The sequence below is a fragment of the Bicyclus anynana genome, chromosome 9, assembly GCF_947172395.1.
Source record: "Bicyclus anynana chromosome 9, ilBicAnyn1.1, whole genome shotgun sequence".
Lineage (NCBI taxonomy): Eukaryota > Metazoa > Arthropoda > Insecta > Lepidoptera > Nymphalidae > Bicyclus > Bicyclus anynana.
This window is the reverse complement of record NC_069091.1, coordinates 3,626,775-3,651,000: the sequence shown is the minus strand read 5'-3', so window position 1 is coordinate 3,651,000 and position 24,226 is coordinate 3,626,775. Positions and strand designations below refer to the sequence as shown.

General features: G+C 32.3%; 1 protein-coding gene across 1 annotated transcript; it reads right to left on the bottom strand.

The window, feature by feature from the left end:
* Nucleotides 1–1,821: 1,821 nt before the first annotated feature.
* Nucleotides 1,822–11,569, bottom strand: LOC112050180 (uncharacterized). The gene is made up of 13 exons (XM_024088373.2): nucleotides 11,383–11,569; nucleotides 10,020–10,326; nucleotides 9,642–9,833; nucleotides 8,685–8,764; nucleotides 7,775–7,968; nucleotides 7,480–7,594; nucleotides 6,772–6,986; nucleotides 6,061–6,254; nucleotides 5,296–5,431; nucleotides 3,974–4,160; nucleotides 3,553–3,695; nucleotides 3,197–3,305; nucleotides 1,822–2,628 (listed from the first exon to the last, which is right to left on the bottom strand). Exons 1-13 carry the CDS (start codon nucleotides 11,567–11,569, stop codon nucleotides 2,210–2,212), a joined length of 2,478 nt encoding a protein of 825 aa, XP_023944141.1. The 3' UTR covers nucleotides 1,822–2,209.
* Nucleotides 11,570–24,226: the final 12,657 nt, after the last annotated feature.

Below are 24,226 nucleotides of genomic sequence, written 5' to 3'. Positions count from 1 at the left end.
TTATCTAGTTGATCAAAATAATACTATTTTGTTGTATGGTTACTAATAGTTTGTTTAAAACTAGCGAGTTTCCGTGGGCTACAGTTCTTTATATAATTTATGCTTTGACCTACCTTTTTGGTCGATATGACTTATCAAGTGTCTAATTATTATGTGTAACCCCAATTTTAAAGAGATGTTATCAGACTTTTTGTAAAAAGATTTTTATCTGTCCTAAAACAACGAATTTCAGTGAATAATAATTAATCATTGTTATTGATAAATATATTGTTATACAATTAAATTTAAATCATATAAATATTAATGCGATGTACTTATCTAAGCTATCTGTGTCTCAAGAATTATTGTGGAATGCTCAAGTCACAGAATTTTATTTTGAGTAATCACAGACATATTACAAGAAATCACTTTTCAACTGTATCTTCGGTTACCATTAACGGATTCAGTTACTGTAGTAATCTTGGCATTACCATGGATACAAATTATCTACTTTTGAAGATCTGAAGTTAGAAAAAAAAACTTTATCTACTGATGATTGCTCTTCGTCTTTTCTTATTAAATAACCTTTACCTCGACTTGTACGAAGTCTTCTTAAATAAACTGGAGCAAATTGCAAAATTTAGGTAGGTTCGTACTAGGTAAGGTAAGGTAGTACCTCGAAGCAGAATTAAAATTTTTAGACGTAACACATATTTGGGGCCTCAGCTGTATAAACGGTTTAACTTTTTATTTGAGTGTAAGTTTTTGTATTTATTTTATTGATTTATTTAGACTTCATGTCTAATATAAATAAATAAATATTAAACATACAAGATCATTTTCTGATCGAGATGTGTAGTGTAGTTGATGATAACAAACTTTGGATTCGAACAACAATTATGAATTTGATGTCCATGTGAAACCAGAATAGATTGCTAGTGTTTTATTTGATTAAAGTATTAAAACCACAAACAACTTAAACAGATAAGACTAAACATTGATTGTTAGCACAGCAATTTTGAAACGAAATAGTTAATCAAAATCAAATAAGTGATATTACTGTATTACTACACTATTATGTTAACAATATTATATTTACAGTAAACATAAAATGTAGAAAATAAACGTACTTAGAATTTACAGAAACGAATCTATTAACTTTTCTTTTTCTTAAGTTATAATCCTAATTATTCTTACTGTATTCCATTTTTCAAAAAAAAAATACACTGACAGTTTTTTGGTCTAATTTTAGTTATAATATGTAAGATATGAAATTATGTACCTGTTATGTTATCTACAGTTTCTGTACATACTAACATTAACAAACTCTTCATCATAGAAAAAGAATAGCTTTACTATTATAACTTAAAATTTCGACGTCGATTATTATTCACGTTAATTTATTTATTGCAATAAAATAAAATAACATAGTGTGTAAATGTTATCTTGCTACGTTTATATCGTAAGGCGTTATGAAAAATTATTAAATAAAAGTCAAAATAAGACAAAATATATTATAGTTTATTTTATATTATACAAAACTCTAGCAGCTTAACCAATCAATAAGTTTTTTTTTATACACAGGGCGCAATGTTATCAATTTTTTGAACATCAATATAAATATGTATTGGTTGTTGTGACTCATATATTTAATTTTCGTAAAATTTTCAATTTCACTTAATTTTATTTAAGTTTTGATTATAATACGGGTTTAAATGAACAATAATAATTTAATAATAAAACAACGTCAATATTTTACAATACTTTATTATTAAAACAATCTATTTACATTATTCGTATAAATAATTATGTTATTGAGATTACCTTAAAATAAATCATGATGATATACGTATCTCTGAGTTACGTGTTTAGTTTATTCAGGTTTATTATAATTATTAACACTCTTATAACTTTCGAAGAACGATAGTTAGTAGAATACTACCTAATAATTATAGATTTACATAAAGAATTCTACTATTTTATTACAAAAATTTAAACTATACATATTTATTTTTGTAATTTAATAGAATTTTTAACACATTTTATTATTATTATTACAATTAAAAATTGTGAAATACTTTAAATGAAACTAGCTTGTGATTAACTTAATTCTAAAAGAATATTATAAGAACTTATAGTGCTCCTAATATTTAGTGTAACTTTAATTATTGGCTTTTCTTACACTAACAGATCAAGTAAGTATTCAAATTTTGAAATATATGATTAGATTTCAAAACTTGGAAACTTCCTTTTTATCAAATTCTCCGTCAACTTCTACCCCGTCTAAATCTTCACTTTTAACGAAAAGTTCATCACTTTCCTTCTGTAATGGTAAATTTCTTTCCACATCAAGGTTATTTTGACCTAAACCTAAATCATCTTTAACAAGTCCATTTCTTCCCATAGCTAAGTCATTGTTTTCTAAAATTCCATTTTTTTGTATATGTTCATGTTCTGGAATCGGTCCATTTCTTTGCAATGAGAAGTTATTTTTGTTGTCCAAAATATTGTCATCTTTTTTAAGAGTTGTTAATATAACATTATTTTCTAGAAGTGATCCATCTTTCTCAAGGCAATTAGGCAAGTATACTTTGTGTGATTTTGAAAGATCAGCACCTTTTTCCGGTGGTGGTCTACGTTTCTTTTGACCTGTAACATATGTTTTGTTAATTAAATTGTTTCATTACGGCTTGTTATGGAAGAGCGGAGCCTTCTGTCACAGGAGTGTACAACTCTTAAAAGAAGACTCTAGCCTTTAATTATTTATTATTCGATTGATGTTACTGAAATAAACTATTTTTTTTTTATTTTTTTTAAATGGGTCATATTATATTATTTTTTAGTTTATTTTAAATTTATGACTTATTTAATTTGAAAATCTTTTTTATTATCACGAATTATAATCATTAATAAGTCACTGTCGGAGCATAAAATTCTAAAGTTTTTTCACAATATCGACTATAACTATATGAACGGCTCACAACAGTCCTTCCAGAGAGGGTATATAAAGATTAGATCCTCCACGCAAATCATATATGGGTTGGTAGGCTTAGGATGATAATCTTAAGCTCTTATAAAATCAATATCCAGTTGGCCCAGTTATTAGCCTATGATCAACAAACAAATAACAAAGCCGTTCAGGGTTCGAGTCCTGGCTCCATTTAATAAGTTCCTAATTAAATGTTTATTTAATGAAAATATGTAATAAAAAAATTACCTCCTTCAATAAGCATTTTAATGACCGTAGAGCATGGGGCATCGATAATTACTGTAACTAAATATGAAACCCACAACGAGATTACAAAATAAGCCTTAAAGTCGAATATCTGAAAAAAAATGTAGGTAATTAATAAGGGTCGTCAGAAAATAATAATATAATGATTAACTAAAACCACATTAAGTTTTACCGTGCACAAGTAATGTTATGTACGTTAAATACCTACACATTTATAATTTATTTGCAAGAAGTGGAAGCACCTATTTCTACGCAAATAAAGTGACACGATTTCGCTAGATAAATCAATTAAAATATTATTCATGAGAATTGTTCATTTATAAAATAATAATCCTTACCCTACCGCCTTGGCTGAAGTACTTAGGCATCACTTCCATGCCCGCCCCCAAGAACATAATAGGGTAATGGTACAGATACATTGCATAGGAAAGACGAGCTGGAAGCTTCCAGATTGATAATGAAAGAAACCAATCTATAGGACCTAAAATGAACATATCGTTATTATATTAGTCGATAGAAGTTACAGGTCTAAGAACTAAAGAATCTTGAAAATTATGCAAATTATTTAATTTATCAAAACGTTTATATCGGTGGTAGAGATAATTATAAACAGACAAACTGACTTTTTAAAATTTATTGAAAATCTGACTTTTGATTGATTTTGATTGAGTTTGATGATTATTCTTAATTGAACAATTTAAATTATAGATAAATAGAAAACCACATTGTAATATCAAGATATCAAGATTTACAACATACCTCCATATCCTTTACCACAAGCAAATATAACCCAACCCAGTCCGATAGCCCACAACGTTCGCATAAAGGAATTGAAGAGATTGTCAAGAACTTGATTGTCCCAATCAAGTTTCATGACCTCATAGGAGGCGTAAAAGCAGAAAGCAATCATCGCTAGGCCAATCATCCAGGCAATTAAAACAAAAATCTGGAAACAAATATATAAATAGATAAATTGTTAAATGAATAAAAAAAATCTAAAATATATCGATAGGTACTAAGCATTCATATGGTCGTGATGATATTTGTTTTATTGGAAGCAGATAAACGCATTGTTACATGAAATTAACAGATCACAGAAAGGGAGCAATCGCCTATTATATATCTTCATATTACGATAGAAAATAATACAAACAAACTAAATGTAAATGCTCAAATAATTGTAAACGAACAATAAAGGAACAATAATTGGGCACCAGACGATAATTGATAAACTATAACCTAATTAGAATCAAGATTGTCTGATAAACACGGATAATGAGTTTGAAAATCAATTCCTACAACTAATTGTGATATGCTGTTTTGAAATAAATATAATTTATACTAAATGCTTATATTTTGAAATGTAATATAAAATATATGTTAAATAATCACCACGTCTAAATGTTCCTTAAGTTTTCGCGCCTATAAAGGTCTATTTGACTTAATAAAATGAAATTCAGCTTATATCTAGTCATGGCTATAGAAAACGATTTATTACTTCAACTTCAATTGTTTACTGCGCAACTTCTGAACAACACATATAATCATGTACAAGGATATTATCCGTTAATACCTTTCTGTTATCGTTTATAAATTAATCTCGTCTTATTTGGAAGATAATCCATGCTAATATCCATATTAAAGTGGTATTTCATTTTCTTATGATAAATAACAATTTTTTGATTGTGTGTTAATAATGGGAATACCTATTGGTCAAATTCAAAAAATATGAAAAATACTATCCAAAAAATTAATGTAACGGATATTAATACCTATTTTTACAAAATAAATATATTTAATAAGGTAAGTGTACATGTAAAAATCTTCGCGGAGTTCGTATTGAAAGACAACAACAATTTTTTCAAAGTCAAAATATCGCGAGAAAAAGTATAAAATACTTTATTTATGTGTTTTAAATATACCCAAGATACAAAGTATAAGCAAGAATTTATCGTTCCTACCTATGAAATACCTACGACAGTATAACATATAATTATACAGATCTCTCATGCTCACATATTAAGACTTTATGGTAAAATTCCTTAGAAGTGACATGGTTGAAAAAAAACTTAGAAACGTACCATATTCAGTCGAATTTGTTTTCCTTTATAGATGCTAAGGATGTAACCATAAATCATGCCCACGAAAAATGGTGAGGCTCGAGTCAAAGTATTTACGTAGAAATTGGTCATGTAATAATCCTGTTCGTCTAATCGCCTGCAAAACAAATGAAAAAAAAATCAATTATAAAAGTTCTTTGTTTTATCCAATAAAACAGTGAAACCAATGTTATTTATAAAAATCTAAGACAACAAAATAGGAGAATCGATAAATAAAATAAAAATGTAATAAAAATTAAAGGTAAAATTAGGTAACCTCAATTCCGGTAAAATTAGACAAACACATCTAGGTAATAGAATTTAAATATCTTGTATCATACAAGGACAAGTGGAAGTTTATAAAACTGACCTACGACCTAACATTAATTAATACTAGTTATTAGACAAAGTGAAGAGCTGCTTAAATATTGTTTTTTATAATCATTAATAACTATTTAACTTTTATACTAATTATTATCTCTCATTTATTTATAACTTCTTTTTTTTTAATTTTTAACAATATAATTATACTAATTATTATTACAATCAATAAAATGTAGTTATATAATAGATATATTATTAATAATATTATCATTATTGGCATCATCATCATCATCTCAGTTGGTGGATGTCACTAAGCTTTTAAGCTACCTGCATTCAGTATCGTTCTTTTAACAACATTTCGATTATTTTGTGGATTTCATAGAGGACATTCTATGGTCAATTATATTAGTTTATCATACTTACGGAATTGTCATATTAGTAGGCGGCATGTCCTTCATAAAGTTCCATATAGTTGCTCCAACTTGAACAGCTACCAACCCAGAAATAAGAGCAGACCACGAAGCTGTTCTATTTTTACCGAGGACCCAAAATAGGATCAGTGGTGATACAATATGCAGCTGTATATCAATGGCGATATACCATGAATGTGCTACACACTGAAAAACAGAAAATCACATTAGCCTGCGATGATGAAGAAATATAAATTTTCGGATTTTTTTCATTGACAGTGAAAAAAATAATTAATCCTGCTTTTGAAAGTTACTTGCATTGATAGGAAAATAAATTGTCTAACTGTATCCGTTAACAAGCATTGTTGCCGTGGGGTAACAAAGTAATTTGAAACGACCAACTGACTTATTTATTGACAAAATCTACAATAACAGCGGGCATAAGATATATAAATAACAAACATAAGTTACTATTTTCTAGCTGACAAACGTGTAAGATCTTACTTACATGCTAAAAGGCAAAAAGTATGAAAGAAAATCGTAATGATAGTCATCAATGACAAGTAACAAAAAAGCTAAAAAATTCTAAAGAAAAATCAACTCTTCGGAGGTTAGTTGAATGTATTTCAATGTATTCGTAGATTTTCGCAAAATATCGCCTAACTTCGTTTAATTTATAAAAAAAAACTTAATTTACTCCAAATTGTTAAGTAAAACAACTCACAATAGCTTCAGGATTCACATAATTCTGAACATGTAACAACGTAGTCCACCAAAATGACCGACATCTTTCTGCGTTACGCGCGACGTTGACCCAGTACGGGCCATCTGCTATGCGATGGAACACAGAAGCTTCTAGAAGAACTAGCGCAGCCAATAGTGGGAACATCCGCAAAAGCCGATTTAAGTAGAAAACATGCACTCGTTTCAAGAATGTTGCTGAAAATTAAAAGCACCACAAATAAATAAAATTTTAATCAAAGCTAAATCATAGAAATGGCATAACATTGAAATCATCAAAACATGATATATAATAATTACGTAGGTTTATATGAATAAAATGCAATACTTCAAAAATGAAAGAAAAGACGTATTAAAACCAATTCAGTTACTATAATATTTAACATAATTAATTATCATACAGAAATTGCTACAAAATATAATACAATAGTGTTTTTGAAAATGGATCGAAACATTTCGATGAAGGTTTTGCTATACAAGTTTAATTAGTATCACTTCCCAAAAAACCCGACTTTACTTTTCATATTTGAGGTACTTGCATTTATTAGTCTACTGTTACCTAATAAATACAATTTTCTATGAATAAAAACATCATAGAAAATATAGCCAAACCTAGGCGTTGTTAATATCTAGAAGACCGTTTGTTATTAGAATTTAATCTTGTTAGGTTATTCTTTTTGTGTTTACTTACTTCCAGACATTTTTCCAACAGAAGTGTAGACGAGTAGAATTCCTGCCATGAGAAAGAATGAATCCACTGAGAAGAGACCCGTTGACACCCATACTCCGTCCGCAGAAGTTACCCACTGAAAAGAAAAGACCGGTGTTATACGAATATGAAAAAAAAGAAATACTTTTTATCCATCTAAGTCAAAAGGAAGAGTAATAATTTTGGCAGTCTATGTATGTATGTACGTATTTTGTATTTTCTACCGTAGCGCCTAAACTCCTTCACTGATTTTATTGATAAAATTACATATACTCACATTAATACCATCCAAAAGATTAATATTGAAGTTGTGCATCGAAAAGGCGTGCCCCACAAGAACCCACATCATAGAGATGGTTCTGATTCCGTCCATACATTCGATAGCGTTCGGGTTTGGATTAAAAGTCATGAGGCGTTTTGTATTTGTGTATATGGAGAACATTCGGAGGTAGACGATGGCACGTTTTGGATCTGTAACAAGACAATATAATAAGTCTAACTGGTACGAAAAGATAATTTAATTTAATTAAAAGATTTTAGTAGTAACAGAGTCTTTACGACAACACTCCTTTATAGAAATATTTTCATAGTCCTTCTCGAAAACACACACTCGTTCATGATAATCAGCCGCCTATTTGATATACATTATTATCAATGTCGGATTAAAAATAAAGAAAACAAAAATGAAAATGCATGTTTACTTGTATTTTTTATGTTGTTCCAAGATTATCTAAATCTAACACTAATTGTTATGATTAGAAACATATCATGAGCTGGAGAAATACATTTAGATAAATGTAGTGCTGTTATGATCAATCAGTAACAGAACATGTAAAATAATAAACAAACACAACAGGGTGAAATATATAATTGGGGTTGTTATGCCTACCTTGTACTATTAGAACGTTGGGTGGTTGGAGAAATGATAATATAGAGAAGAATGCATGCGAAATAAGCGTTAAGATAATATTATGTGTAGTAAGAATTAATATTTGATTGAAGTGAATGGAATAAAATAGTATTGTGCCGATCCCACTTAACTAGGACAAAGACAAGGATCTCCTTGTCTAAGATTTGTGTAATGATCTCATTACACAATTCTTATACGTGTTGCACAAATAAAGAACTAGGTGAGCGACCATGACAAGTTATATAACTTATAAAATTAAAAAAAAAGTGATGCTTACCTTTCTTAAGGATAACTATGTGAGTGACGTCATACGCAGTACCCACTAACGTTAAGAAAGCAATGACAGAAAAGATCACACTGAAACAATAGACATATTATGTTAGCCTCAAAATTCGCCTCCATACTTCCTTTTATGAAGGTTGAAAGTTTTTCATTCCATGGTCATAGTGGCTTTGTGTCGTAGGTTACAATGGTCCAAAATTGGCTCATATAATTGGTTCTCGCATACCTATGGTAGAAGCATGGGCTGAAAAACTCATGAACTCATCAGCGTGAGTAATAAATAAAAAATAGTTAAAAAGGGGTGTCATATAGTAACATTACGAAATAGATTATGCTATTGTGGAATTTTCTCTAGTAATATAAATGAGAAACATTCCATCATTAATTGTTTTGTTAACTAAGGGATTAGGCGTTTTCTGTAAAAAAAATCCTAGGCATTTTGACTTATTCCGATTCTTCCCAGAGTTATTATTATATTTCAACCAGCAGACACAAAACCTTAACAAATTAAATAAACACTTAAACCTTTTCACTCTATCTATAAAACAATAAATGTAAATTCATACAGTAGTTTCGAGATTATTGTGAACAGACGAATATACAGCCGCGGCGGAATACTTCGTCTTACATTATTAGATAGATTAATTTTATAACTTTCATAAACTAATGACGTTTTTATATTATCACTATTACTTCTTGTTATCGAACCGCCATAACTTTGCATACAATGGCATAAATTATTACAATATACATTTTACGAGGTGATTGTAAAGTTTAATAATTTAATAAAACCACAAAACTTTATAACTTCTCAATTGCACACTGAAAATTTCAGTGTGCAATTTTTTTATCGCTTGTTAAATATTTCTCTAAAGCATTTTATAGATAGTATGCCTATCTAATAACCATAAAAGTTTCTATATTTTATTGAATTGGTAAATAAAATACTTACATAGCTACATAATCAACAGCGACCCATGGTTTGTCGTTGGGCAGCCGAACAAATTCTTCATCAAACCGAAATCCAATTTGACTCAAATTGAATAAGATTTGATGGCTATATTCTAATGAGGTGCAAACTTTGGGTATACACAACGCCACGTTAATAGAAGCTCTCTGATACACATCTTTAGAATCTAAACTTCTGTAAAGTAAGAAAATTTATTTGATCATAATGTTGTAATCAATACATCAATACAAATTTATATAAAATTGAATTGTGTGATTTCAAATAACTGTTTCCTCAATTGCTTATAGTTTAATTATTGTTTGTCTGTTTGTCTTGTCCAGGCTCTGGAAAGACAGAACCGATTTAAAAAAATAAACTTACCCATTATTTGTCCTTGCAACTGCAAAGCTTTGCACTTCTGATATGATTGTGTTATCAAATTTTACTATTTTCATGTTACTGAAATCATACTTTTTTAAAAGAATTTCTTCTTCTTCGTCGTCAAAAACTGCCTGGAATGTTTGATTCAGGGGTATTTGGAGAAAAGAATATTTTCCTTCTATGTTCATTTCTTTTCCTCCTTCATCCTCCCTAGTCTCTATTATTCGCAGACATTGGTGATAATCCCCGAGATCTGTGGCACTTAACAAATTCAGTCCTCTTGGTACTCTCATTCCTGAATCCAGGACTGCAAAAAAGTAATTTATTTATTTTCATGAGTTTTTTTTTTCAAAACTATCATTTGGTACTTTTTTCTAAAATGTAGAAAATTAACTTAAATATCAATTAAATTATAGTATGTTATTCTAATAAAATGTACGCTTACTATATCACGAACAACTGTTATTAATTATTATTTAGAAATTATGACAAAGTAAACATCTTTTCAAGAATAAATGTCTGTTTCTTACGATGTAGATATCAAGAGTTTTTGGGAGGATGCTTTAACTATAAATTAGCCAAAAAGAAACCCTAGAACTCTACAGTATGTCCCTAATCTCATATTAGGCAGGAATTGGAATGATTAAGGGTAAGATATAAGTAGCCAAAACACTTGTGTAAAGTGAAAGCTCAAGATCAAATCAATAATATCAAAAGTGATGTAAATTTTAATATAGGAACACATTAAAATTTACATCACCTTTGATATTGTTTTAATGTATTTGTTATGTTCAATTAAATAACACTTACAACTGCAAGACTAACAATGTTTAGATAACAATCATGATTGATTTTACACATGTCATGCTAAATATAGAGAAACAGTTTATTGATTAGTGAAATAAAATTGTATTACATAAATAATATTAAAATACTAAGATTTACATCACTGACAAAATATTAGACCATGAATATTATGCTCCAAATAAATATACTAAACTACATAAAACTAAATTTTGCGTGTCATCGTGTAATTAAAAACCACCACAGTAAATTAATTATGACAAAAGGGCTAACGCGCAAAGTATCAGCCGTGTTTTACAGCGTAAAAAAAAGCCAGTATTTTTGCCACCATTCCACGTGGACTTCATTTGTATAGTTATTTGGTTTTAAATAAATAAATATAAATGGGTACCTATAGTATCATTACAAAATAGACAATTCCATTCTATCATTAATTGTTTTGTTATAGAAACTTAAACTAACTCACATTCACTCATCCTAATAAACGTTACCTTAACCTACTCTTTATTACTCAATAAAAAAATACAATACCAATAATTATGTTTAATATTTAACTCACATCTTGCAAACAACATTGTGTCATTTTCCTTTAGAAAGTTTATCTGCCTCGTACATTCTTCAGAATCTAATACTCTTTCATATAGATCTTTATCAAAAGTACGACTATTTTCTAAATCAATAACTAGATGACAATTTGATAAAACTAAAACACTAAGCAAAACTAAAATTGAAATATTTAACACCATTTTTATCACAGCACTTATTTCTTTATTTTTTTTTTTGTCAAAATTATTTCATATTCCTTGTTGCCTCATTCGAGATCTTTGGCGTAATGATATTTTTTATTGGCACTAGGATGTCTTTGATTATTTATTGTTGTAATTAACAATTTTATCTTATCATCAAAATTATCGACTAAATTTATTACTCATGTAAATTCAGATAAATTTGCGATTTTGCCACTGATAGTAAATAAATTCCTTTGAACTGTGGTACTTTCCGGGTTTATATCGAAGCTTAGTCTAGCGCAATAGTTTTTAAGTAGATTAATTTGTACTAGTATAGCATGACATGACTTTAATGGCATAAGTAACTTAATAGAACTTATAAAATATAGTATACTTAACCGGGAAAAAATATCATCAACCATTCCGTAAACAACTCCATCGTAAACTACAAGTACATTGGTTCTTATGATCGTTTTGTCTACTCTTGATTACAGCGCTTGGTTTCCACGATACGATACGATTGACACCCTTCCCCGGACCTCAAAGTTAAATCTTGTAAGTATTCCATCCTTTTCATCGATGTTTAAAATATTTACTTGTGTTTCTTCATATGTTTGGAACTTCAAAGAGAGAAATAACGATAAATGAACATGAAGTCATCACTACATAGTATAATGCTTATATCTTTAAAACTACGCAACAGATTTTGATGCGGTTTTTTTAAATAGATAGAGTGATTGAAAAGGAAGGTGTACAAGTATAACTAGCGACCCGTCCCGGCTTCGCACGGGTACCACACAAATATTATAAAGGCGAAAGTTTATGTGTAAGTAAGTGTGTATGTTTGTTCCTCCTTTTCGCTGAAACTGAAATCCACGCGGACGAACATGCGGGCATCCGCTAGTAAATTATAAAGAAAAATTAAATTGCGGCTTGAGACCATTTTGTTTGGAAGTCCATGAAAGACGCTTATGTCCAACAGTGGATGTTCATCGGCTGTTAATGTTGATGAAACTAAGAAGATGCTACCGAAGAAGATTCTAGAAGAAATTACGTAAATAAAAAGAAATTTTAGAACACTCAAACGATTTTGTAAACAACGATGATAAGTAATAATTCACGAAGGCCTATTATCTGTTTTCTAGAAAATATTTTCCTTTGTAGCTAATTAAGACTATAAAAGGGACTGAATTTGATAAATTATGAATAATAAACTATGTTAGTTTTAGTCTCCAATAAAGAGTAATATCTAGCCTAACATGCGACTCACGACATTATCATGTAAAGACAAGTAGACTAATAGCGCTGAATTGGATAATATATTGCTTCTTTTTTCGTTCAGTTTGTATGAAAGAAAGGGCAATACATCTGGTTCAGCCGCAATTAGCCGATTTGTCTGGAAAATATATACGATTTTGTAAAAGCTGAAGAGTTTGTTTGTTTGGTTGAACGCGCTAATCTCAAGAAATACCGATCTGATTTGAAAAATTATTTCAATGTTTAATTAATTATTTTAAATGAATTTTAATATTAATTTGTTGAAAATTAATCAACACAGAGATTTAGTTGCCTCAACAAAGGCTTCAATTGAAAGTTCTAATTAAAAAAAAACAAAAGATATGATGGATTTTCAGTCACGTTCGTTTCTTGAATGCACGTGTATTACATAATCTAAGTACTAAGTACTAAATACAAAAGGATTTGCAAAAATTTCAATTCGTTAATCAAAAGCATTAAAATGTATGAGTCAACATTCAACTGATTAACGTAATCAGTTTCTAAGAATTAATTACAAGCAGTACTAAAAGGAAATCCAAAGTAGTGCAATTTTGTGCTAGATAAGAATATTAATAAACATTTACTCATTTTGATAATTTGAACAATTAAATCATATTGGTGCCCAATTCATAAAGCACTAGTAGCTATGCCTCGCGGTTTTACCTGCGTAAACTTCGTTCCAGTTGTTTAATTTAGGGCCTCAATAGCTTATTGGTTAGAGCGGTCGGACTCATCACCGAGGGGTGGTACTTCGATCCCCGCCCCGTTAGTCTATTGTCGTACCCACTCCTAACACAGCATTTCCCGATTAGTTGGAGGGGAATGAGAATATTAGTCATATTTAAAAGATATGTCAAATATTCGTTAAAAAATAGATAATTAGAATATGTACCAGACTATTTTATCAATCTCTGAGCCTTTAGCCCATTAGTCTGTAAAGCCGTAATTAAGTGAAAAAATCTCCATGAAATACTCACAAAATATCCATATTAATAAACATGGATTAAAATGTAAACATCAATTTACGTAAAAGTAAAGTAATCTTTAATTAGTAGTCCACTTTACCTTGACGTTAATTGATGTTTAAATTGTAATCCATGTTTATTAATATGAGTGTAGAGTTTCTTTTTTAGTTAAGTATGATGGACATCGGACAAACCAATCTGAAGATATCAATATTTCTCCACTAAAATCATAATTAATTTCATATTTAATTACATAGTCATCTGCAAATTTCAACAGATTTTTTAAAATTTAAAATGCAATCTGTAATTATGATTATATGAATGATAATGTCCGGGTATATTCAACAAATTTGGAGCACGTAAATAAGATTAAATGCTCTGATTTAAGTTTGATTTCTTTTTGGGGAAACCCACCAAATTATTCAATCACACTGAATCATTAATTTGTGTTCAGCCATTTTTATAATAGTAGGTAGTTCTTGAAACAAACACTGCTACTAATACTAGGAAGGCAATGGTTGTTCCTAGAATTAGGAACAACCATTGCCTTCCTATTTCTATGTTTAAATATATGGCTTACAAGCGGATGCCCGCGACTTCGTCAAACCAAACCAAACAACCAACAACCAAACCCAACGCAGAAAAACCAAAGTCACCGACGTAGCTCAACAAGTCGCGATGCTGAAGTGGCAATGGGCGGGGCATATAGTCCACAGAGCCGATGGAAATTGGGTGCAAGGTGCTGGAATGGCGACCCCGTACTACAAAGCGCAGTGTTGGTCGACCCCCCACCAGGTGAACTGAGGACATCAAGCTAGTCGCAGGGATTCGCTGGATGCAGGCGGCACAGGATCGTGATGTTTGGAAGTCCTTATAATATGATGGCCTATGTGCTGCAGTGGACGTCCATCATGATGAATGATGATTGATCCTACTTAACATTATAAACGCGAAAGTTTGCATGGATGTTTGGATGTATGTTTGTTTGGATGTTTGTTACTCTTTAACGCCGCTACTACTGAAGCGATTTGGCTAAAATATGGAATGGAAATAGATTTTATTCTGGATTAACACGGATATCGGGATGAAAAGTAGCATGTTTGTTACTCTTTAACGCCGCTACTACTGAAGCGATTTGGCTGAAATTTGGAATGGAAATAGATTTTATTCTGGATTAACACGGATTTCGGGATAAAAAGTAGCATATTATATGCTACTTTTTATCCCGAAAATTTCTTGGTTTCCCGAGATTTGCGAAAACTGATGATTTTGATGATATGAATGTTTGTTACTCTTACACGCCTCGACTACGGAATCGAATTAGCTGAAATTTGGTTTTAAGATATATTATAGCCTGGATTAACACAGGACTTTTTGTCCCGGAAAAATCCGTGGTTCCCGAGGGATTAGTCAAAAATTAAATTCCACACGGACGAAGTCGCGGGCGCCCGCTAGTTGACAATATTGCCAAGTTCTACTATAAATAAGAGAAAAAGTTTAAATATATTCTTCCAGACATTTATTTTTTATAACCATTGATATGAAGTAATAGTAGGTACTAAAATTTTATAATTTTCGAATTGAACGTTCCAAAGCTAATAATAATATTTATTCAAAATAGTATCGGTCGCTACTTTTGGTAAAGAATTATGCTTATCGTATTGTTCCACTGTACTACGATTAGATAATGTGTATTCGTATTGTTTATCTGTGACAATTACAGAGCACATTGTTATTAATGAGAAAACATGCATACATACATAATATCATCACGGCTTTATCCCTACCCCTATGGGAGGACGTATGGCAGAGACATCCTCCACTTATTACAATCCTTGGATATCTCCCTTGCTTCTTCAACTCTGATCAATACTTTCAAACAAGGTCTCCGGTTTTCTCATGACTTGATTTTTATTGATATTATTGTCTTGGATCTGTTCCAGGAACGCTCGTCTTGACCTTACGCTTCCAAAAATTTCCTACAACCATAATATATGAATAGGAAATATATTACAAAAATACACTAATTCTCATCTAGTATCATCTATCTCATAAAGTCTAGAGATGCCATCATTCATTATGTTTTACTAGTTCCGCGCCTTAATAAATTCATTATTATCATCGTCATTATCATCATCATCATCATCATCATCATCATCATCATCATCATCATCATCATCATCATCATCATCATCATCATCATCATCATCATCATCATCATCATCATCATCGTCATCGTCATCATCATCAACATCACTAATAAACGATGGACGGTGACTGCTGGACATATGCCGGTTGATGACCTCGGTTTACCTAGTGGGGGGTCGACCAATACTGCGCTTTCGCTGGTGTGGGGTCGCCCTTCCAGCGCCTTGGGACCCCAACGGCCATCGGCTCTTCGAATTTGTCTATTGCCACTTTAGCTTCGCAGCTCGCTGAGATATTACTAAGTAATGCACCAGAGTTTCCCCAAAGAGGTCACCGTGTGTAACCATTCTCAGCTTGTATCCTGTATTCTCTCTCTGATTATTCTATAATATCTCTGATTATTCTATAATATCTCTGATTATTTTTTCAATACTACATTTTAACTAGACACTATAACACTGCAACAAAGGAATAAAGAAGGAGAGCACAGGGCGATATCATATCGATATTAATACTATCACCGAAACGATGAGTAATCACACACAAAAATATTGCACCTAGGTCAAAAAACCGTCATAATTTATTGAGAATTAAGGCCTATCAATGTAGGGTAGGAATTTACCAATAAATGCCGAAAAAAACTGCATGATTAAGGTAATTACCAGTAATGCCCTTTTCATCATATTCAAGATTATAATTGCATGTATCCAAATATTATTTGGGCTAATTGTATTATTGACGGATTAATTATTCCTAGGTATATATAAATAATAATCAGTACAATAACAAATGACGTTTGGTACCTCGCCCGCCTGCAATTAGATATTTTTGAATATCTCCACTTCAAACGTCTGAACAGTGAACATGTAGACATACTCATACTACGTCATAACTATGTAATTTACTAATAGATGCCACTTACAAATAATATAGCTTTCTGGTTGGTAAATGAAATTTACAAATTCGGTTAAACAAAATGAAAAAAAAAATAAAATAAAAAAGAACTATATATTATATACATAAGTATATAATGTAAATAAACACAAAATTGTGCATGTATGCGCTCAGTGGAGCCGTTAAATTCGGATCAAGTTAGCCCACTTCTGTCTTAGATTGCAACGTCAATTACCATCAGGTGAGATTGTAGTCAAGCTAACTTGTAGAGAAAAAAAAATGGCAACCATGGTCATCTAAATTTTTACATTACTAACTCGACTTCACCACTTAAGCCTACACAGAAATTGCAGTAAAGTCTTTAAAGATCAATTAATACCGCCATAACTCGGAGGCAGCAAATCGGTAGGTCGTGGTAATTACCGGTAAGTATAATGTCTCATTGTTAATTGTTAGGGCATATCGCGGGCGGATCTCTTTTAGTCTCTCCGCCTTATCTGCTCGGAGGCTGTGGGCTCCGGCGATATAAGGGCTGGCTATTCATTGTCTTATGTCAAACATATAAGTTGGCCAGTGAATGTAAGACACTGACTGGGCAAATATACGTAGTGAATAGCGGAAGCAAAATCGTAACATATTTCCAAATCAAGACACGCTTTCGCGTGTCCAGCCGAATTCGAGTTAATCAAACCCGTGATTCAGTAGCAGTAGCCTTTTCAGGAAATATGTTTTTAATAATATTCTCAGCTATCCTATCGATTATATAATGCCCCCCAACAAAAATTTTCAAAATATCTTCAATGTACAGAATTCGTATTATAAGTAGAGATTCTAGATGGCGCCAGTAGTACTCTATGCCACGCTAACGTTGGTTATTACAAATGGTATAAGTAAAATCTCAAATTGCGAATAAATGTACTGTAGTTTTATTATAGGTTTAGATATAGACTAGCAGACGACCTGCGGTTGCATCATCGTAGTTTCTTTTCCTATGGGAATACGGAGATAAAATATGGCTTATATTATTCACTGATAATGTGGCTTTCCATTGGCGAAAATAAATTTATAATCAGTGTAGCGCAGCGGTTTAGATATGAATGCGTATTTAAATAAACTCAATATTGCATTTGTGACAATATATAATAGTATGGATTAAAGAGTATTATATATAATTATTATCATCATACAGTCAACAACGTGACCAAGTGCGTTTAAAACCCAGAAACGAAGAAGAAGAATTGTCATCAGCTATACATAAACCAGATAAATTCTTTTTTTACGCTTACCTTACCTTATCAGCCGATAGACGTCCACTGCTGGATATAGGCCTCTTGCATGGAAATCCAAGCACAACGATCTCAAGCCGTCAGCATCCAGCGGCTCTCTGCAATCCTCTTGATATCCTCGGTTCACCTAGTGGGGGGTCGACCAACACTGCGCTTTCCGGTGCTGGGTCGCCATTCCAGCACCTTGGGACCCCAACGTCCTCTCTCGGCTCTTCGAACTATATACCCTGCCCATTGCCACTTCAGTATCGCGACTTGCTGAGCTATGTCAGTGACTTTCATTTTCTTCTTTCTTTTTTTTTGTTGTTAAATTTCTTCTTAGTGTTCTGTTTTTATAAATGTTACTATCGTTACACAGAGAAGTTATGACGTATTTCCATCATCATTATAATTAACAACTCGTATCCGGTTCACTGTTGAGCACGAGTCTCCTTTCTGACGGGTTAGGCTAATACCCACCACTCTGGCCTAGACTTCCCACATGCAGAGATTTAAGAAAATTCTTGTGTTTGTTGTTTGTTCATGACGTGTAAATAATTTTTGAGTACTTATTATTTAAAAAAAAATAAAAAATTCAAATAGGAACAAAGAAAATGAAAAATTTATGGCGTTTAATCGAAAAAGATCATTAGGATTTGTTTCAAAAACGATACAGACAGGTCGATGTACAAGTAAATACGGGCAGATTAATTATAATTTTTGGCGCTGATGAACTTTTACGTGTATATCTCTCTCTATCTATATCTTGTTAGACAGAGATAGAAACGAAGTTCGAGGCTCATAGTACGGATATATAAAACGTTACAGAATAGCGATACTGACCTTTGTCCACATTTTGTTAAAGACGCACTTTACGCCGAAATTTTATCCTTATCATTTTTATTTATGGTACCACATTAGTTTATTGTTAACATTTTTTTACTTTGTCATCCTTACAAACAAAATATTAAAGTATTAATGTTGTTTCTATGCGGCATTTCTTCATAAACGGTTAAGTAGAAAGGTTTTCACGCCTAAATGCTTTATCCCCTTAAACTAATAACCTATAGACTCGCAACACCTACACTTTTTACCCGACTGCATCAGAAGGAGGGTAATGTTTTACGAGCGTATGTGGTGCTGCAAAGATTTTTAAGGACGTTTTTAGGATTCCGCAGTCAACAGGTAAAATATAATCTCGAAAAAAAAAATCCCCATAGGATGATTTTTTTTTCTCGTCTACGGTGTAGGTGTTCGATATATACCTAGATCTTCAAAAAAAATATGGGTTTCCCATTCATTTTAAAATTTTTAGTGTTTTTGTGGTTGTTAGTAAGAAAGCTTTGATTTTTAGTCGGCATTTGTAACGTTCAACTACGAAACCCTTCACTTGGGCAGTTTTTTCATTCTACTTTAATTATTCTTCATAAAAAATATTTGCATTATACTTCTAATTCATTAAACAGAATAAAAAAATTCGAATGCAATAAATTTTACTTAATACCTAAAATCAATGAACAATAATAACTGTTTCAAGACAAGTAGGTATATCAATAGATATTTACTTCGAATATTTATGTCTATAATCCTTACAAATGTGATTGTGAGTTTCTTTGTTTGTTCAAATTTCACGCCTAATTGCTTTATCCCCTTAACTAATAACCTATAGACTCGACTTGCAACACCTAACACTTTTTACCCGACTGCGTCAGAAGGAGGGTAATGTTTTTCGAGCTGCAGGCTTTCTTACGGGCAAAGAATGAAATACCAATTTTTTGTCACTGCATGCGGCAACATAAAGAATTTAGTCAGAACTTTATACAGATATTGTGATATATATATGTGACTATGTGAGTGTAAGAGTTAATCTAATTTCACTCGCCGACACGCACACAAGTGTACGCTTCGTAGCGATGCGTCAAGGGCTCCCATTTTGGGGCACATAAAACGGCTTACGAATCTAGCGACTACACACTATCTATGTGTTATAGATCTATGTTTATCTCGGTAAACCGAGGGTGATCACTGCTAGAATACTTTTTTTATATATTTAGCTTACTTTTAATATTTTTGGGTTTCAATAAATATTATAAGTTTCTACAAAATTATCTACGTCAGATAAAACATCGTGTGGTAGCAATATAGATTGAATTATTTTATTTTTATTTTTTACATTCCACAATATAATTTATTATACATATAAAAATTATATAACGCAATTCGAGATAAAACAATCGTGTAATTTATGGGCGGCTTTATCACTTTAGTTGCTTACAATTAGCACTCGATAATGTTACATAGAGAAATTTTCTGAACATCGTCAATTTAAAAGGCAAGTGATTAGGTAGTTACTTATAAAGATAGTAAACGGAATGTTAGCATAGTGGGCATATTTTGGTACCTAGTATTGAAATGTAAAAACTAATGCGATTATATTTTTGTATGAAAGCTTAACAAAATGTCATTCGCTTTTCAAAATCCCTGTTCATCCTATATTAGTAACTAGCGAACACCCGCGACTTCGTCCGCGTGGAATTCAGTTGTTCACAACTGATTGATTGATTAAAAGTTGATTTTTCCGGGATGAAAAGTAGCCTATGTGATTATCCAGAGTGAAATCGATTTCCATTTTAAATTTCAGCTAAATCGCTTCAGTAGCCGCAGCGTAAAGGAGGAACAAACATACACACGCACAAACTTTCGCCTTTATAATATTAGAGTGATTTATCTGAACTTTTAATAATATACACGACTGTTGAAACTGATTGATCGATTTAGAATTGTCTACAAATTTTACCTACAATTTTCTATTGACAAAATAATTTCTTACGATAATAATTAGATAACGGAACCACTCGTACTAATTGTTAACTCGGCAGGCTAATTCACTAACTTTGACGTGTGTTAGTTGATATAATATACGAAATTGAGATTCTATGTAAGTAATTAACTATTTCTATGCCTACTGACAATCCTTCGTGTATATCATACAATAGGTAGATTATATTTCTAAGTTGATTTGATGTTTATTTTAATTGGTTGTTAATGAAGACCCAATTAGTGAATAGGTTTTTTTTAATCATTCAGAGGGACCGTAATGACGAAAGCAAACAACAACGTATTAACATTATGAATTATTTATAATTTCCCCAAAACGCTGTTCAATGATTCACCCTCAAAAATTCACTATCAATCCAATACATACCGAAACCCAAAACGATTACTCTAACCACCAGTTTCCACTTTCAAGTATCAATTTGTGCCGTATTCAAAACGAACGTTTAAGTTTTATTCCTAATATGTTTCCATTTCTAATACCGAATTCCGTTTCCAACAGTAGTCATCATTGTTTCGCAAAACGTCGATTGCCATTTCGTTTCCTTGGGCTATTTATAAATTGGCCTAACCCACGCTAGAGCGATTTAGGATGCACGATAATATGCAGATACTGTTACCTCCATATTTGCTTTTATTTTGTTTAATGACTAGCGGATGCCCGAGACTTCGTTCGCGTGGATTTCAGTTTTTGACAAACCCCTCGGAAACTTTCGCGGAGTTTTTTTAGAAATTTTAAAGGAGAACAATTCTGTCATACATGATTTTTGCTAAACTTTAACTCAACGCACGCAGAGTAAGCTCTCAATAGAAAAAAAAATATTCTTTATTGGTGCTCCGCTCCTATTAGTCTTAACGTTTATGTAGGTATAATATATAGCCTTCCTCGATAAAATTTTAATACCTAACCTTCCTCGAAAATAAATATTTCAGTGTTAGATAGCCAATTTAACAAAGAGGGCTATATGCTATATATCCCCGTATTCCTATGGTAACGGGAACCACGCGGGTAAACCCACTATATTACCGTCACTAGCGTAATAATTTGTATACCTAATGTACAATTGAAATTATAGGACGAAGTCAAAACATGATAATGATTAATGTAGTGACCCTCGGTGTACTAATTCAAATCATTAAGGTCATTACGATCGCTATCAGATTACAATGATAATGACTGATACAGATACAAATACTGACGGCTTAACGTCCTCAGCGAGGTGTGGAGGTGTGACACGAACTCAGGGCTAATCTAAATAAATACTTCGCCTGACCTGCTAGAACCAATCTTGGGACCTGAAATTTAAATAAATTATCGAATATTTCGTGTTATGTGTCCCTACATTGGAGCGGCGTCGTGAGTCTAAGCTCCATACTTCCTCTCCTGTAAGGAAGGAGGAGCCGTGATAGTCCAGTAAATATAACCTCTGCCTTCGTTTCGGAGGGCGTAGCTTCAAATCCGTTCCGTAACGTTCAAACTTTTCAGATATGTGCATTTTAACCCCTCTCATTCTAAGATGAGACTCGTGTTCTATAGTGAGTCGATTATAATTATGGGTTGTAAATTGAGAAGTGGACCTTTAATAAATTATGATGATAGTAATGATGAAAGATGTGAACATGAAATTGTTCAGCTTTCTTTTGTTCGATACGTAATGTAGGTACTATGCGCCTATAAGAATCTAAGTGCAATTACTTCTATGGGCACAAAATGAAGTTTTAAAAACACAAACTTATAATAATAGATTGATAATATTTTTTTTCATTTTTTTTTTTTTAAATAATATTTGGTATATTTTTTAAATATAACCAATATTCCCATTCCCTCCAACTAGTCGGGAAAGACTGTATTAAGAGTGGCAACGGCAATTGACAATACTATAAAAGCCCTAGAAAACGTGTTAGTCGACCCCCCACAGGTGGACTGACGACATCAAGCGAGTCGCAAGCGGCTGAAGATCGTGATGTTTGGAAGTCCCTACAAAATGTCTATGTCCTGCTGCAGTGGCGCTGCAGTGGCCGTCCATCGGCTGATAATATGATGAATATAAAAGTCAAATTTCCTTCTTTGATTTCCAGGTTCGTTTTCTCCAACCTATCGAAAAGCACTATAAAATATTAACCTTTTAGTATCTCCAACGAAGATTTGATGCTCCGTAACTGGGGACTATGGGAACATGTTTCTTACATAAGTACATACCGAAATAAAAAGATACGCTTTACGGTTATGGACTCGTGATGGAGACTCGAGATATGGCTTAATATGTTCTTCGAGGATCCTTTTCTTGGAAGATAGAAAAGTCTATATTTCATGTCCTGGACTACCAAGACTCGGACAAAAGATCCCGTGATGTGAAGCCGTATATTACCTCTGAACCAATGAGATTCTAGTAGGTTTATGTATAATTGTATAGGTAGGTGTGTTGGTCAGACCAAATACGCGCGAGTCTTGACACCAAGGCACACGAGGCTCTGCAAGTCGCGAAAAGCTGAAACACATAGCGCGACATCGTCAAAATGCAAGCTAGTGTTAAGGGTCACAACCCTTAGTAATGAGGAATACGAAAGGGGGAAGGAAAATAGGTATACTGGTAAGTGCTATGGATAATAAATCTGAACCTGTAAAATCTAAAACATTATTCGGATACCTTTGATTATACATTAATTAATTGGATCCACTTAATTTGTTTCCACCTGCTACTGTACATAGTAGCATGCAGTCGAAGGAGATAATTTCGATGACTTTTTTATTCATTATTATCAAAGTCGTGGCGTGTCGGAATGCACCGTGTCGCCGCGGGGCCGGAAGACGACCGAATTAAATGGGAGCCGCACGCGAAACGACTGTAATCACGGGAGCTGTGCTGATACTACCTATACCCGATTGTTCTTCGTATATCGATGTCCAGAGAAAAAATGTGCCTCCGGTGTTCACGCTTGTATGGCACTTAACTGCCTTATTGGTTCAGTCATTAACTTTCATAGCTACAAATTTAAGCAGTATGGTTTTCTATTGTCAAGAAACATCGCTGAGTTTTTAAACGAAGGGTAGACTTACCATTGAAATTACAGGCGCATATACATTAACTTAATATGCGTCAAGTCATTCGACGGCCTCCAGGCGGACAGAGACGGTGGTCCTTGGTTCGATCTTCAGCTGGGCCGATTGAGGTTTTCTTACTCGTAGTTCGTCCAGGTCTGGCTTGTGGTATGATTCAGTCATGGTTATCTACCACTCTAAAGACTATTGTTCTTCGTATATCGATGTTCAGAGAATAAAATGTGCCTCC

What these genes read in the sequence shown, in the direction of transcription:
- LOC112050180 (XM_024088373.2), bottom strand. Translation starts at nt 11,569, where the DNA reads ATGGTGTTAAATATTTCAATTTTAGTTTTGCTTAGTGTTTTAGTTTTA. An exon ending in CCTACTAATATGACAATTCC is followed by an intron (nt 5,432 to 6,060) that starts GTAAGTATGATA and finishes TTTGTTTTGCAG; the next exon opens with GCGATTAGACGAACAGGATT. An exon ending in TTGTGGTAAAGGATATGGAG is followed by an intron (nt 3,696 to 3,973) that starts GTATGTTGTAAA and finishes TGTTCATTTTAG; the next exon opens with GTCCTATAGATTGGTTTCTT.